The sequence below is a fragment of the Heterocephalus glaber genome, unplaced genomic scaffold, assembly GCF_053883595.1.
Source record: "Heterocephalus glaber isolate CG9 unplaced genomic scaffold, H.glaber_assembly_v1.0 deba00001662, whole genome shotgun sequence".
NCBI lineage: Eukaryota > Metazoa > Chordata > Mammalia > Rodentia > Bathyergidae > Heterocephalus > Heterocephalus glaber.
The window spans coordinates 13,590,972-13,605,327 of record NW_028258403.1 but is presented as its reverse complement, the minus strand read 5'-3'; the positions used below and the strand labels follow the sequence as shown (position 1 = coordinate 13,605,327).

General features: G+C 36.3%; 1 protein-coding gene across 13 annotated transcripts in view; it reads right to left on the bottom strand.

The window, feature by feature from the left end:
• Positions 1-14,356, bottom strand: part of Akap6 (A-kinase anchoring protein 6) — a 642,973-nt gene that overhangs the window by 239,164 nt on the left and 389,453 nt on the right. For 10 of the 13 annotated variants that reach the window (XM_087197081.1, XM_087197084.1, XM_087197080.1 and 7 more), the window contains 2 exons: positions 2,731-2,827; positions 1,456-1,622 (listed from right to left, as the gene is read on the bottom strand). In XM_087197081.1, coding sequence (XP_087053207.1) covers positions 1,456-1,622; positions 2,731-2,827 — 264 coding nt within the window. The remainder of the gene's footprint in view (positions 1-1,455; positions 1,623-2,730; positions 2,828-14,356) is intronic. The other 3 variants (XM_087197088.1, XM_087197087.1, XM_087197089.1) reach the window with 1 other exon arrangement.

Genomic DNA, 14,356 nt, shown 5'->3' with positions numbered 1-14,356 from the left:
CCACCTCTCTTCTTTCCTTCAAGTATTTCCTGAAATATGACCTACTCCTTGGAACCTTCTTTAAGTGGAAATGAACTCATCATTCTATCTTGTTTCCAACAAATAAGTTAAAGGTAGTTGTTTGAGTTTCCAAAGCTGTAAATTGTCTGAGCTTCTCACTAGCTATATGGGTCTCAGCATTGCAGGGTTGGTTTAGTTTATTCCTTTGCCTGCACTTAATAATTTGAGTAGAAGAGGGCAAAGTGCTTGTTTAACTTGCTCTGTATACATTTACACAATGTTGGTTCACATGGATGTATACATATGATTTGATGATTTACTTATTTTGTCCATGCCAAGAATAGAAACCATGAACTCTTAAATCTGTCTCCCCCCATGTTTCAATGCTAAGACTATTATGAGACTGGTTTCTGCACTTACTTTCACAAAAGAATAAATACAAAAGTAAGGAGACACTGAGCATTGTAGTGCACACCCATAATCCCAGTGCTCTGGGATGTTGAGGAAGGAAAATTCCAAATTCGAATATAGCCTGAGGAATTTAGTAACTTAGCAAGATAGTGTCTCAAGTTTGTAAAAAATTAAAATATAAAAGGGCTGGGGATATAGCTCAGTGTGAAGGCTTTGGATTCAATTTCCAGTACAAAAAAAAACCAAAAAAAAAAAGAAAAGAAAAAAAAGGAGAAACTACAGAAAAATAACAAATTAAGAAAATTATCTTCCACATTGTAAATCCAAAAATACTTTTAGAACAGTAGTACTTTGTATTAAAAGGTGCCTAACTTAAAGTTTGGTTGTGTAGGCCTTATAGGTTATTTTATAAATCTAAAATGGATAATCAAAACATGTCAATACTCATTTTTAAAATACTTGTATTCGATGCATGCACCATTATGGAGAACTTACACTCAGAGGAAAAAGATTTGTAGCAAAGCATATGACCTTCTTCCCACTACAATGACCATCCCCTAATTAGGCAATGCATCTGATAGTCATTAACAGGAATGAGATAATGAATCACTTTCTCTCTTCTTTGTTAATTTGCTGTAACCAAGCGGCTAATGGATGTCAGAGCTGAGTGATTGCACTGATTATAGTGATTTATAGTTGCAACAAAACAATTTAAAACCATTCTGATTATTCATGTTAAAGATGCTTTATGTTTTGTTTACTAAATGTTTTATGTCCCCCTTTCTCCCATCCCTAAAGTACTCTCTCCCTCCTACCCTGCCACTTTTCATAAAAAGATTTCTTCCTGGAAAACTTGAAAGTTGTAGGATTTTTTTTTTTATTGTTTTAAAACAAGCCATTTCATTTTCTTTATATATATATATAGATAGATAAAGTTTACCCTCTAGAAATGAAAAGCCTTAGGGTGGAAAGAAAACTTCAGTGGTGCCTAGTTCAAAAGAAGACAGAAATAAGAAGAAATAAGGCAAACTTCAAGCCACTTACCTTGGGGCTTCCAGTCCCTTCCTCATCCTCCACAGACACATCAGTAGCCAGTATCTCGGCTTTGATGGTATCCAGAGCTCTAAGAATCCAGCTGTGTTGCCGTTTGATTTGCCTCTGCAGCTCCTTCCATTGACTTGCAATCATCTGTAGCATGTCCTTCAATCCTTCTCCAAAAGGAGGGGAAAGCATAAGTTGTGGACCTGACTAGATCTTTATCCATTTTTATTATGTATAAATTAGGTGACTATTTCAAATAATATGCATATTTTAAATGACCTTATGCTCACCTACCATATTAGCTTTTGTTACTCAGAATAGAGACTAACAATACTTGACACAAAATATAAAGACACAATAACAGTGTAACCACATACACACCTAGTTGGGAAATTGACATAAACTCAGTATATTGACTGAAAATAAATGCATGTGGAACAAAAATCCAATGTATAAAATTTTTTAAAACTATACCTTCACATTCTAAATAAAAGGCCCTGTGTGAATCTGAGTAGAGACTTTATAATAATCAGAAAGATGTATGAAAATAAAATTAATTCATGAGAAATACAGTAAATGGACCAGAATTAAGACAGTAGTTTTTAACACAACCAATTAATGCTGTGCTTTTCCTATTTAGATACAGAAAGCGCAAAGAGTCAAGCTATACCTCATCTTGTCATATGATCTAGTATCAGGGTAAGTATAACCAAATAATAAAACTATTTTTATTTATAATTTATAACCCCATAAATAGATTAATACTGGAATTTGAATTGGTTGGACGCCAAAAACTCTGCTAATGCAAAGACCAGCAAAGAACATGAAAAACATGCATGTGTGTAAATTGGCAGGGAAATAATCAGATATCTCTACACTCCTGCTTTATATCAGTAATGATATCTATAGGTACTCTAGTGTATATGCATTATAACTACATGCACAATTGTCCTTCATTTTCTTAATGTTATTTCCAGAGCAGCTACATCAGAAAGCAGGTCAATGTGAAGTTTTCAGAAATGTGATTTCAAATGAAACTCAGGCTAACAGCAAGCCCAAAATAAAATGAACAGACCATTTCGAGGCAGTATTTCATCTTATAAGTATCAGAGCATTGTATGCAGTATATGAAACATTTATAAATCTTGAAGGTCAATCTGATAATGTAAATATTAATAATACATAAGGAAGTGAATATATGCAGTAATTTACAGCAATGCTTCTTCATTCTTAATAGTCTGGAGACAAAAAGACTTGCAATATTTCAGGAGAATTTACCTGCTTTGTGGGATGCAATAAGCTCCAGAAGTTGATGTCCTTCCTCCTCCACAGCTTCCTTGAGAGCACAATGACTATCTACATTCAACTTAAAACTCTGCAAAGAAAAATATGAGAATCAAACCCTGGTAAGGCAGTTATATATAAAACATCCATACAAAATTACTTGCTACTTTTTATCAAGAACCAAACAGCTCAATTTACCCAATAGACAAACTAATTTGCAATACGAAAAGCTATTGATATTTGGGATCTGGGCTCAAAATGCTTCCACTAGATTAGCAGAGTGCATCTGTTTGGAAACAGCTGACAAATCTAGAAATTCATTAGGTTTTTATGAAAAGCCACATCCTGTAGGCTATATCAGGAACAGCAGTGTTCTATAAAACACACTGAATTTCTACCAGCACATGAGTTCTTTGCTTCATTTTTAAAGAAATGTTAGTGATAGGACTATTTATGAAACCATAAAAAATTGGCAACAGAAAATATATTACCCTTATGTGTGCATTTATAAATCTATTAATATAGTAAGGTTTGATTCAACTCTCTCAGATATCACACAAACTATAGAATATAGAGATGAATTTCGGGACTGTAGTGAGTCAAATGTGTTTCAGTTTTTGCTTTTTAAATGTTTATTCCTTAAAAGGAGGCACTGCTTAATAAATAAATACATCAGGTAAATCAAGGGCATTTTCTCCTCATGATAGTCACCCAGAAGACAAAAACTATTATCATAGTTGAAATCTAATCCAGAGCCATCTCTTTCAGGAAGCCTTCCCTAATGTCTTCTGCAGAGTTATTCCTTTTTTCTGCCCCTTCTACTGGCTTTTATTGTAGAATTTTGCTTTATTTCCCTTTGAGTTCCAAATTGTAAGTACTATACTTACAATTAACAGTTTCACATGTATATTTAACTCAAGCCACATACAAGGTATTCAAGAAATGTTTGCAAACATAGTTGACACCTGTTGAACTTGATGAATAACACTCTCTACAGGGGAAGGTTATTTATTTATTTGGTGCCAGGAATCAAATTCATGACCTCGAGCTTGAAAGGCAGGTGTGGTGCCCATGAGCTAAATCCCCAGCCCAGGAAGGTTATTTTTTAAGAAACACAGATGGTTTTCCAAAGATTTTTCCATCTCTGGAATGCTACAAGGAATTCGAACCACAGGAAGTCCAATGAAGAGTAATCATAGTAAGCAACATGCTGAATAATTAGTCGGGATGCAAACTTATTCCTCGACTGGAATAATTGGAGTAAGTATAGATTTTAAAACACTGTATGCCAGAATTTGGCTTCTCCATGATAGAACTCCAAAATATTCAATACATTTTGCTCTTATTAAACAGTCTATAGAAGTTCAAAATGAAACAGTCCAAGGTGGAATGTAAACTGGATTAAAGAACTACAAATTGTGAAATCAAGTATTCATTCAGTCATTCACTTAGAAATCACATATAGTGCCTGTTCTGTACATTGACTTATGCTGTAATAAAGCATGGATGCTGGCATCAAAGGGCAACTGCCCATATTACTAGGAGAGCAAAGTGCAGCCTTAGAAGCTCCATGATGAGTTTGGGATCTCCTTTTCATTATGAAGAGAAGGGGTCTTTTTAAAATGCAGAAGATAGAAACAGAATAATCAAACTAATCTGGAAATGAAGGAAAGAGGGACATGGAGATCTGGCCTTGAAATATAAAGAATTTTGGATAAAAAAAGATTTTAAAATGATAAATCACTTCATCTGAATTTCTGACATAAGATATAGTAACATTTCAGTCAAATATGACAGAAAGTAACAATATTAGATTTTCCTAAGGGTTGTTAACCATTTCTTGTATTGTTCTTTCGACTACAGGTATTTGGTTGAATTATGTAAAATATGGAAATCTATGGGAAGCCTGATGTTTCTGGTCAACCCAAATAATGCAGTATCTTTAGAAAATTAAATATTTTTTATTTTGTAGTCAAAACATGGTTGCATTTACTTTTTGTCACTACCATAAAAATCTTCAATACTGAAGCAGAATGAGGCACATGTGTGTTTTGGGGAAAAGGAGCAGGGAAAACAAAAACACCTAAGATCAACACAAGAGCACCAAAATTTAGAGAGACACTTATCTTAGAAATGTCTTCATAACTGTAAATTTAGCTTAGTCTCCCTTTGATTCACTGTTTACTTACAACAGACTTGAGCTGAATGTTTGGTGATCATGAGCTAGAGGTGCATCAAGCTATGTCTCAGAGGAAAAAAACCACTAAGGACCTGTAAGTAAGTTGGATAATTTGACATAATTGAAGGGGAAAGTATAGAAAAGATGCAACTGGAACTCGCTCTGCTTCAAAATGACGTGGAAGCATTTGACTAGGAAATTGGAAAAGATGAGGTATTCATTATTAGGAAAAATGATAATCTGATAAGCTTGATGCTATATAAAAAGAACAATTTAACATACCTATTACTTAAATGGTACAATATTGCTTGATTTTCAGGTGCACCCATTAGCCATTAATAATATCAACTAAGGAATTCACAGTGGGCCTCTGAGAAAGCATTCAAGCAGGCACATTAACAAAATTATCGACGAAATTTCTGGCTACTAAAAGATTCTATAATAAGCTCTCCCTATTTCCCCTCACCACTTCCCAAAAGAAGGAAATTTAGATGAAAGGATTTTCCTTTTCTCTTCTTTTTTAAAATCGTTATTTGGACACATAACCATTTTTGTGCTACTTGTACCTTTCCTCAGCAATGCCTTACAGTGTACAGTCCCTCTGCACCATCTACACCACCCCCTGAGAATGAGGAGCATTCTCTGGAGGTTAAATTTATGGTAAGAATATTGCTGCAGGCAGGTACCATGGTCCTACGTCACTGATTTTGTGAAATTCCATAAATATGAGTAATCTTGGTCCTAGGGGACACCAAATCTTTTTTAGTGTCTTTAAAGCAGTATGTAACTGAATAGCTAGAGGAGAATAATAAGGGAAATTAAAAAATTCAATGATTGAAACAAATACTGTATTATCCAAAAGCTGATACACAGAGGTTAACCAATGGGCATTTATATTACAGCTTCCAGCATAATCAGTGTGTATAAAACTGGATGCATTACTTTTTGGCAGGACCCAAATTCAGGTATGCTTACCCTACTGATTGTACTTTGGTCATGATAAGACCTTAAAAAATAGATAAAACAAGCATCTAATCCTACTCCATTCATATTTCTGAGTAGCCCAGTTTGATGGCAGTGTCAAGGTCATGTGGACATGAAATGAAACCAAGGAAATGTATAGCTTCATGGAAACAAAATGACAAAAGACAAAGAGTGATTACATGTGAAGGATCATAAGAATATATATGGATCTCCTGGTATAGAAAATGGTGGAAATAACCACATCTAAAGGCTTGCATTCCAATATGGTGCTGTCTTAGCAGTATGGTATTATGAACATAGACCTATGGAATCACCCTATGGGGTGGGATTATGGAATAGGGAATAGTATCTACTAGGCCCACTGCATCATGAGTCTTGTGATATTTGTAAGCAATCAGAAAGGACAAAAGGAGTTACTGAGTCTTTCTTAACCTAATTTTACTTTTTAAAGTCATAAATTCATACAGTAAATATTTATTGAGCAATCTCTGCCATGACTATAGATATAAAAGTTAATGCACAATCCTGGTCTTCAAGCAGCTTGTAGTCTAGTCTATTAGGGAAAAGAGATAAGCACAAGCAATTTTATAACACTCATCACAGAATAAAGAATTTGGATGTAGTGTGTAATATAGAATGGTGAAGTCTTAAGCAAACTGAATAGCAATATGCCTTACCTGATGAGATTCAAATTTTTTTAAAGTATTATGCCAGCCAAGCAAAAGCAAGGCTGTTGACTACATTCAAAACAAGTGTGATAAATGCTGGATAGGGGCTGGGTAGACTCATACTAGGATTCAGGCTCAGCAAAGCCTGACAGAGAGCTTGTAAAGAATGAACTTATTTTTCCATGAATCTGGAGATACTTTCTGCATCACGAAGCAGGGAATGGTGAGCTGCTCAGTGTGGCTGGGACAGGGTGCAAGCAAGGGGAGACAACAATAGTGGCCACACAAGACTTGACCCCAAGAACCATGAAAGATTATGGAAAAGTATGCCAGTGACATGAGAGAGTGACTGGTGCAGATCTAAAATCTAGAAAGATCTTTCTGGTTGTTGCATATAGAGTTGATTTTAAAACGGCAGACTGGAGACAAGGAGGCCATTTAGGAGACTGCTGCGGTAATATAGGCCAGATGTTTCTGCATGCTCATATTTTTTTTAATCAAAAAAAGATATGTTTGAATGGAAGAAGGAAAAATGGAGAAAATCTTCTGTCTTTTTAAGTTTTTCTCAGTGCGTGAGAGTACCATGTGCCAGAATTTAGTTCTTTGGCTGTTCTGATGATAAATACCAGAGGTTATTAGTCAGGAGTCTCCAAATGTGAAAGACATATTGAACTGATGAACTTTTACTCCCACTGTCATTTTAAAGAGATGGTATATATGCTGATGAATAAGACACTTGATGACACTTTTTCTTCACACAAAAGATTTTCACTACCCTAAGAAAATGAAAATGTGCCTTTTTACAAGGGCAGGAGAAAGAATGTGTGTTCAGTCAGAAAAGCCCAGGCTTGAAAAGTCACCTGCTATCTGCCTCAGGTCATCTCTGTTAAGGCTCCACTCTGAGCTGTTCCCAGCACGGTTCTACATTCTCAGAGGGGATCCTGGTGGGGAAAAAAGCCATGATCATCTGAGAAAAGCCTGGCTGTTTTTCTTTTCCACTCCACAATGCCATCCACAAAAGATGGTCAGTTGTACTGGTCCTCAAAATATAAAATATACCTTCCAAATGCCATGTATACTAAGAACTGAAGATTTCTATGGGTAAATATTTAAGAATGTCTCAAAACTCTTATAAGACACTATATAATCATCAAAATGGGCCACCACATGGCAAATATGTAGAACACCACAAGCAAAAAATGAAGATTTAAATTGTATCAATAATAAAGTCACAGCTATGTAAATAGTCTCAGAACTTAGAAAAAGCAACATGCAGAATATTAATATCACTTATACAAAATATGAGTTTCAGTCACCATGGTCTGATCTTATGGAGCAAGTTCTAATTGCTTCAGTTTTCTAACACATAAAATGGAATATATACAGTACTATATAAATCCTAGGTTTTTATGAGAATTAGAAACTGCAAAGTACTGAAGCACTACATGACAAAGAATGGGGCTAAAAATTCATCATGGATTTTTATTTTTTTATTTTTGTTGGTACCGGAGATCAAACTCAGAACCTTGCACTTTCGAGGCAGGCGGTGGCACCACTGAGCTAAATCCCCCGCCCATGGATTTTTAAAGTCATTTTCTTTGTTTACCAAGTGTCCTAGTTAGTAGATGGTACTTTATAATATTTTCACATTATAAATGTCCCTTATTGCCGAGGCTCTCTAAATTCCCTATGAACAAATACCATAGCAAGTCTCATTTGCTTTTGTGTCTCTATGCAATATAGTCCTACTCATAGCGGACATCCAAAACATAAATGCTGCTATCTGAGACATGAAGAGCAGGCCCAGACTAAGTCAATGAAATGGGTCATCATTCTCTCAAGTGTGTGCTACTGGACAAGTCATTTAAGCCTTCTGGCCCTCTGCTCCCTTATCTGTAACATAAGCATTTGGACTCAATATTTTCCAGTTCCTCCATACTTTGATTTTTATCTTCTTTAATCCAGGAAGTTTAGTATAGGCAACTTATGAGAATTTTTATTTATTTTAAACCAGAGAATTTTCAAAAAGGGAAGAATCCCAAAGGCCATCCAACCCCTCATCTACCCCAGGGCAGCTTTGTCCCTCAACCATCCCAGGCAGATGTGTCCCTTCTATTTTTAACTATCTCCAGGGAAGTCTCTTCTAACTTTTCACCCTAAATCCACAACATTTCTCCTCAGGAATTTAAGAGCTTTATGAAGAGCAAGATGAGCTTCCTTCTTCACATTCTTTTGCCAAGTCATCTCCACTGTACGGGTTGGAAATCAGAAGCATTGTGAGAATATGCTAACAAAATTCACATATCCAATCAATTACCAAGCCTGCCAATGTATTCCTCTATCCTTACCTCTCCACACTGACTACTAGTCCCTTAGCCTCATGCCCTCATAGTCATCCTTTGTCAGGTTAACTGTGACACAGCCTCCCTCAAAACTATACTTACCCTTACTTGTGAGCCTGTTAAGATGCAGGCAGTATCTGGAGCTTAAAGGATATAACTATGAACAAAATGAACATGGTCCCTGCCTCACAGAACTTACAGCCTGAGAGGTGCAGTGTGTATGGGAGGTGCTTAAACCAAGATGGCAGTCAATTGTGTCAAAGTGAGCTATGACATGGTGTGGGAAGGTACTGGTGATAAGCAAGAACTCTAGAGCTGGACAGAGCTGAGTTCAAATTCAGACTCAGAAATCATTTATTGTGTAATCTTGGCCAACCTCCTTGTACTTAATTTCTTTATGTGTAAAAAAGGGAGAAATGTTAGTGCTTCCTTCATGGGGTTGTTCTGAAGATAAAATGCTTTGATGCATGTAGAACAAAGCCAGGCACATAGTCACAGCAGAGTGATGATCTGTTACTAAACAGCTCTAAGATCCTCCTCTTCTTAAGATCTTCCAGTGATTCGCCTCGAATGCTCTATGGGGCCCTCCAAGTCAGCTTTCCAGGCCCCATACCTGCCTTGAAATGTATCTGAACTGCTTAAAGTTTCCATCTCACACAACCTGACTTGTTCCTTCAAAATCCTGCCCTTGTTGCACCTCTGCCTGGTAAGCCCTTCCCCTAGCAAAGCCAGGTCCATCCATTAAAATTCATCTCATATGTCACCCTCTCTGGCAAGATTTCCCTGACCATCTTTCACCCTACCAATTTTCCCTCTTGACATCCATAGTACCTTGCAGAGCTTAAACCTCTACTTACTGTGTTGTGTTAAAATTGTTGATAGATGTATCTGCTTCCAATATTTGATATTCTTGAGAGTAGAATTGTGTTTTCACTCACTTTTATATCTTCAGTGCCTAGGACAGTGCCTGGTACAAAGTACACAACTAACAAATGTTCAGGGTAACAAGTACACGGAAATTTGTAACAAAAACCTTCCATGTAGCTTTCAACCAGCCTATAGCATTTTGGGAGATATTGGTGCAATTACTCTTCACTTGCAAGTGGTTGATAAATGTCCCCAAATTTTACTCAGTGAACACCATGTAAATGAGCTGTCATGTTCCTTCACTTACAAAATTATTTGCCAATTACACTTTGATGATCCCAGCATAATTGCCATGTAAACTATACCCTGGCTGAGATAGCCTAAATCATCAATTTAACTTTACCCTCTCATCATATGGTACTTACCACATAATTAAATAAATGGTCAGCCGCTATCACAGTTGTATATTTCCCAAGAAAATGAAGTAGCTACATTTTTCATTGATTTATCAGTTATGACAATCTACAGCACACCTCCAGGTATAGTATGAGAAGCTCAAAAATTTAAAAAGCTGTACATTTGACAAAGAAGTTCTAGGTTTTTCACCAAAAAGACAAACATTATAAAACTTTTGTTTTCTTTCAAAAAATAAGAGACACTGTGACAATGATACTAAGATATAAAGACAAAAATCTTCATTATTCTTGAAGGAGGTTTTTTTTCTGAGAGCCCAGATGATAAAAAATATTCCAAGAATTTGAACGTGAATTTAGCTCTTCAACCAAATTAAAATGTATTTCAAACAGTTGTATTTCTTTGTGAAAAGTAGATGCATCTTACCAAGGTTGATATTCTTTTCTAATAGACTGGCTAAAGGCTTATGCAAGAATTAGATAGATGGAAGAGATCCAGAGATCCTGACACTGGCTCTGAGTGACGGGATTTTCATTTGCTTCTCTGGATGCTGCCTCCATACCTGACACAGGTAATCACATTGACTTCTCAGCATGGCCACATTAGGCCAAATGGATTCTAAAACAGAGGTTCTGTCTAAAGGGAGCATTTGACTTCCAGAACATACTGCTCGGAGGCCCTGATTGAAAAGGAGGTCAATGCTGGCCCAAATATCTCTCTACCCCCCGGGGTGGAATAATTGATGTGCAGCAGCCCCTCCAGATACAGAGTCACCAGGGTGATGGATGGATATAAGTATATTATTCACACGTACATCTGCTAATATACAAGTCCCTCTGCAAACACCAGGATTTAAGAATATTATGTGGATTTAGGACAATCCCTGAAGGACTCCAGTTCCATTAAAAATTTGTTTGGCAGCCTGGGGCAGAACTATTCCAACTCCCACATGCTTTATGCATTTGAGAGGGGGAACCAAACCACTTTAAAAATAAATTTAATAAATTTTGTAATGTCAAGTCATTAACATCCTGTCTAGTCATGTAATTTTCATATTTCGAAACAGTAACATTAACCTGTGGAAATTTTAACCTTCTAATATCTTAGTTATCATTTTTATCATCTTTTTTTTTCCAAAGAAGATGAATTACATTCCCCAAACAGAAGAAAACATTCTTATTTTTTTTTCTTTGTAGCCATTTTTCTTGTCACAGATATACCAGACAATATCCAGAAAGCCTGGTGATCAGAGCCTACTTTGGTTTGTAAATTGTAAAGAAAATAATTTCACTTGCAGGCATACTTGGTTATTGTTCAATGATTTATAACATTAATTAGAATTTGCTGCCTATAATGGTTGTAACATTGCTTTTACAAATATTCATTCATTTAACAGATACTTTTAGTATCCATTATGCACCCACAAGCCTAAGCGCTGGAGGAGATACTAAAAAGACACAAGCTGTCCCTCAAGTAGTGACAGCTACAAAAAAACAGTTGAGGGGTCCGTGGGGAGAGTTTCAACTTCTCTAAGAATAACTGAGCTTCTCATACCATGTGGTCTCAGGTATCCAAGATACCTAATAGCTACAACTCCCCAAAATAAAAAAGCATCCTCATATACAACATATTTATTTGATCTTCACAACAATCCTAAGTAGCTACAACAGGTATTTTCTGTCTAATATAAAGACCTGGAAATTTTATTATTTACACCAAATAAATTGTTTCAAGATTACAAAATCCCACATAACATAGTAGATAAGTAAGATCTGTGGATGGGGTACACAGGGTGAAAGAGGTCACTGTACCTCAGCTAATATAACTCTCCTATTGATACACAATGTTTCTGGCCTGTGCATAAACCCCATAGTGTGAGATCCATCCGTGAACTTTTTCTTCAGTGCTTAGTATACCATTGCCCTAAATAGAAAGTGCTTAATAAATGTAGCATTTCATTGGCATTATAGTTTAAAACTCAATATTTTTAAAAAACAGAATAAAGTTATAGATTAGTAAACTGTCTGGACACCAACAATTTCCAAAACAATGAGAAATGCTAGGTATTACAGCCCAAGTGTCCTTAAATTGAGTCAGGCAGAGAGTACATTTCCCAGGCACTTTAAACAGTGCAGGGATCCTTTTTAACTAAAAAGGAAGACAATATTATTTGTCTCCTAGACACACATAAAGAATTAGTTATACAAGCAAAGGAACTTGGTCCAGGATTTTCAGAGGTCCAAGATGAGCCTCCTACCACACCCACTCTCACACTCCCTCCACCTCATCCTCCTCCCCTCACATCATCTTCAAAATGCCTGCAATGCTATAAATTCTCGAAAGACCTTTCTATGTCCCCCATCCACCAAAGCAAATAACTCAAGGCTGGGAGTTGAGTATTTCAATTTCTCAAAGGAAGCAATCTTGCTGTTCTCTACTAAACTCTCAGCCACTTGCCTTAAGCTGATGAGAATGAAGAGGGCCAACCAAATGTAACTTCAAAGGTCTTGGCGAAGCCACCAGCTCTGCTTATGGAGGCTGAGGGTGGCAGCAGGCAGGTGAGCAAACTCACAAAGCTCTGGCTTTTAAAGTCTGACTGACTGCCTCCCATTAGCTGAGCACTGTGGCCTGTGGCAGCTGCTGGTCTTATGATACTCAACTTGCTCAGGCCATGGCTGCCTATCATCTCAGCAGAGAAAGGTGGCAAAAGAGGAGGACACCAGGAAGTGGGACAAAGAAAATACTGTCATCTTTTAACTTCAAGCAGTGAAAAGTGAAGCAGAGTTGGAGGCAGGAGGGAGAATGGGAAGCAAAAGAAAAAGATCCAGAAATATTTTGAGAAATGTTCTGCATGGTTAAAAATTCTGTGAGAATTATATTATTTTTCTTATAATACAAATGAAAATAGTTTAATCCAAAATATAAAGATCTAACTACATGTGAAAATATGTGCAAATATCTTCGCTGAAAATTTTCCTATCTAGATATACTATTGGTTACATCGACTCTGTTTTTGTAAGTATTGTTTAGGGTAATGATATAACAAGGAAAAATGTTCAAACCCAAGTACCAGGAAAATTTATTTTAATGCTCATGTGCCACCTTGTGGCACTTAACTCAAATTGCAGGAACTAATTCTAAAATGAATAATTCAAATTCAAAAGTCTTCCCCTATAAACAGGGACTCAGAACTCACACACACACATAAACATATATCCTACTCATTTTTTAGTATCAAGAGTTAAAGCTATCCCTAGAATTGATAGACTCTCATTACACAGAGTCCCTGAGTTTCTGCCGTTGGCAAACCATAATGGGACTAGGAAGATACTCTTACTTGGTGTTAAAATAATCTAAATGTTCATGAAGTGTTATTTGAAAAAGCATAAATAAGTAGGCAGATTAAATGCCCATCAATATGGGAATGAATTAAATAAACTGGCACATCTATATAATAAAATATTAAGGAGCTGCTAAAATGTGCAGATCTTCATATATTGATGTAAGGATATCTGAAATATTTTTAGATACAAAAAGTAAGTCATTGAACAGTAAATATAATATGAATTTTAAAACCCTTAAAATGTATGCATTTTACATAAAAAGGTTCAAAGAGATATAGAACAAACTGTTTACACTAGTTACACACGGGAGGGTAGGCTTTTTACTTTTAATTTCATGCTCTTTTATATGGTTTGATTTTTTTGTCTGGTGAGTATAATTTAATGTTTTCCTTTCACTAGAGTCCCCTGGTACTCACTGAATTTATGACATTTGCTCCCTTTTTTCCATGTGAACATTATTTTTTAATATTCATATTACCTGATTTCACATACCCCTAGAATAGCTGTGGAGTCTTGGTCCAGCTCCATACCCAAAGGAGCTCTCAGAAATCCCATACTCTTTGTTACATTCAAAGTCTTGCCCAGACTTCTGCCAGATGTAGGGCAATGGGCCTTAGTAGCCTTGTAGGAGACCAGGGCAATGGAAAGAGATAGTGGGCATGAGACTTTTGAGTAGACAAGAGTCAGACTTAAAAAGAGAGCTGTTGATGTGCCCTTCTAATATGCTCCTCCTTCTCTATTCTTATCTCTGTCACCTAACCCTGACCCACATGCTCATCATGTCTCTCATTGCTCAAATGTCTTTAATCCACTTACTCAACA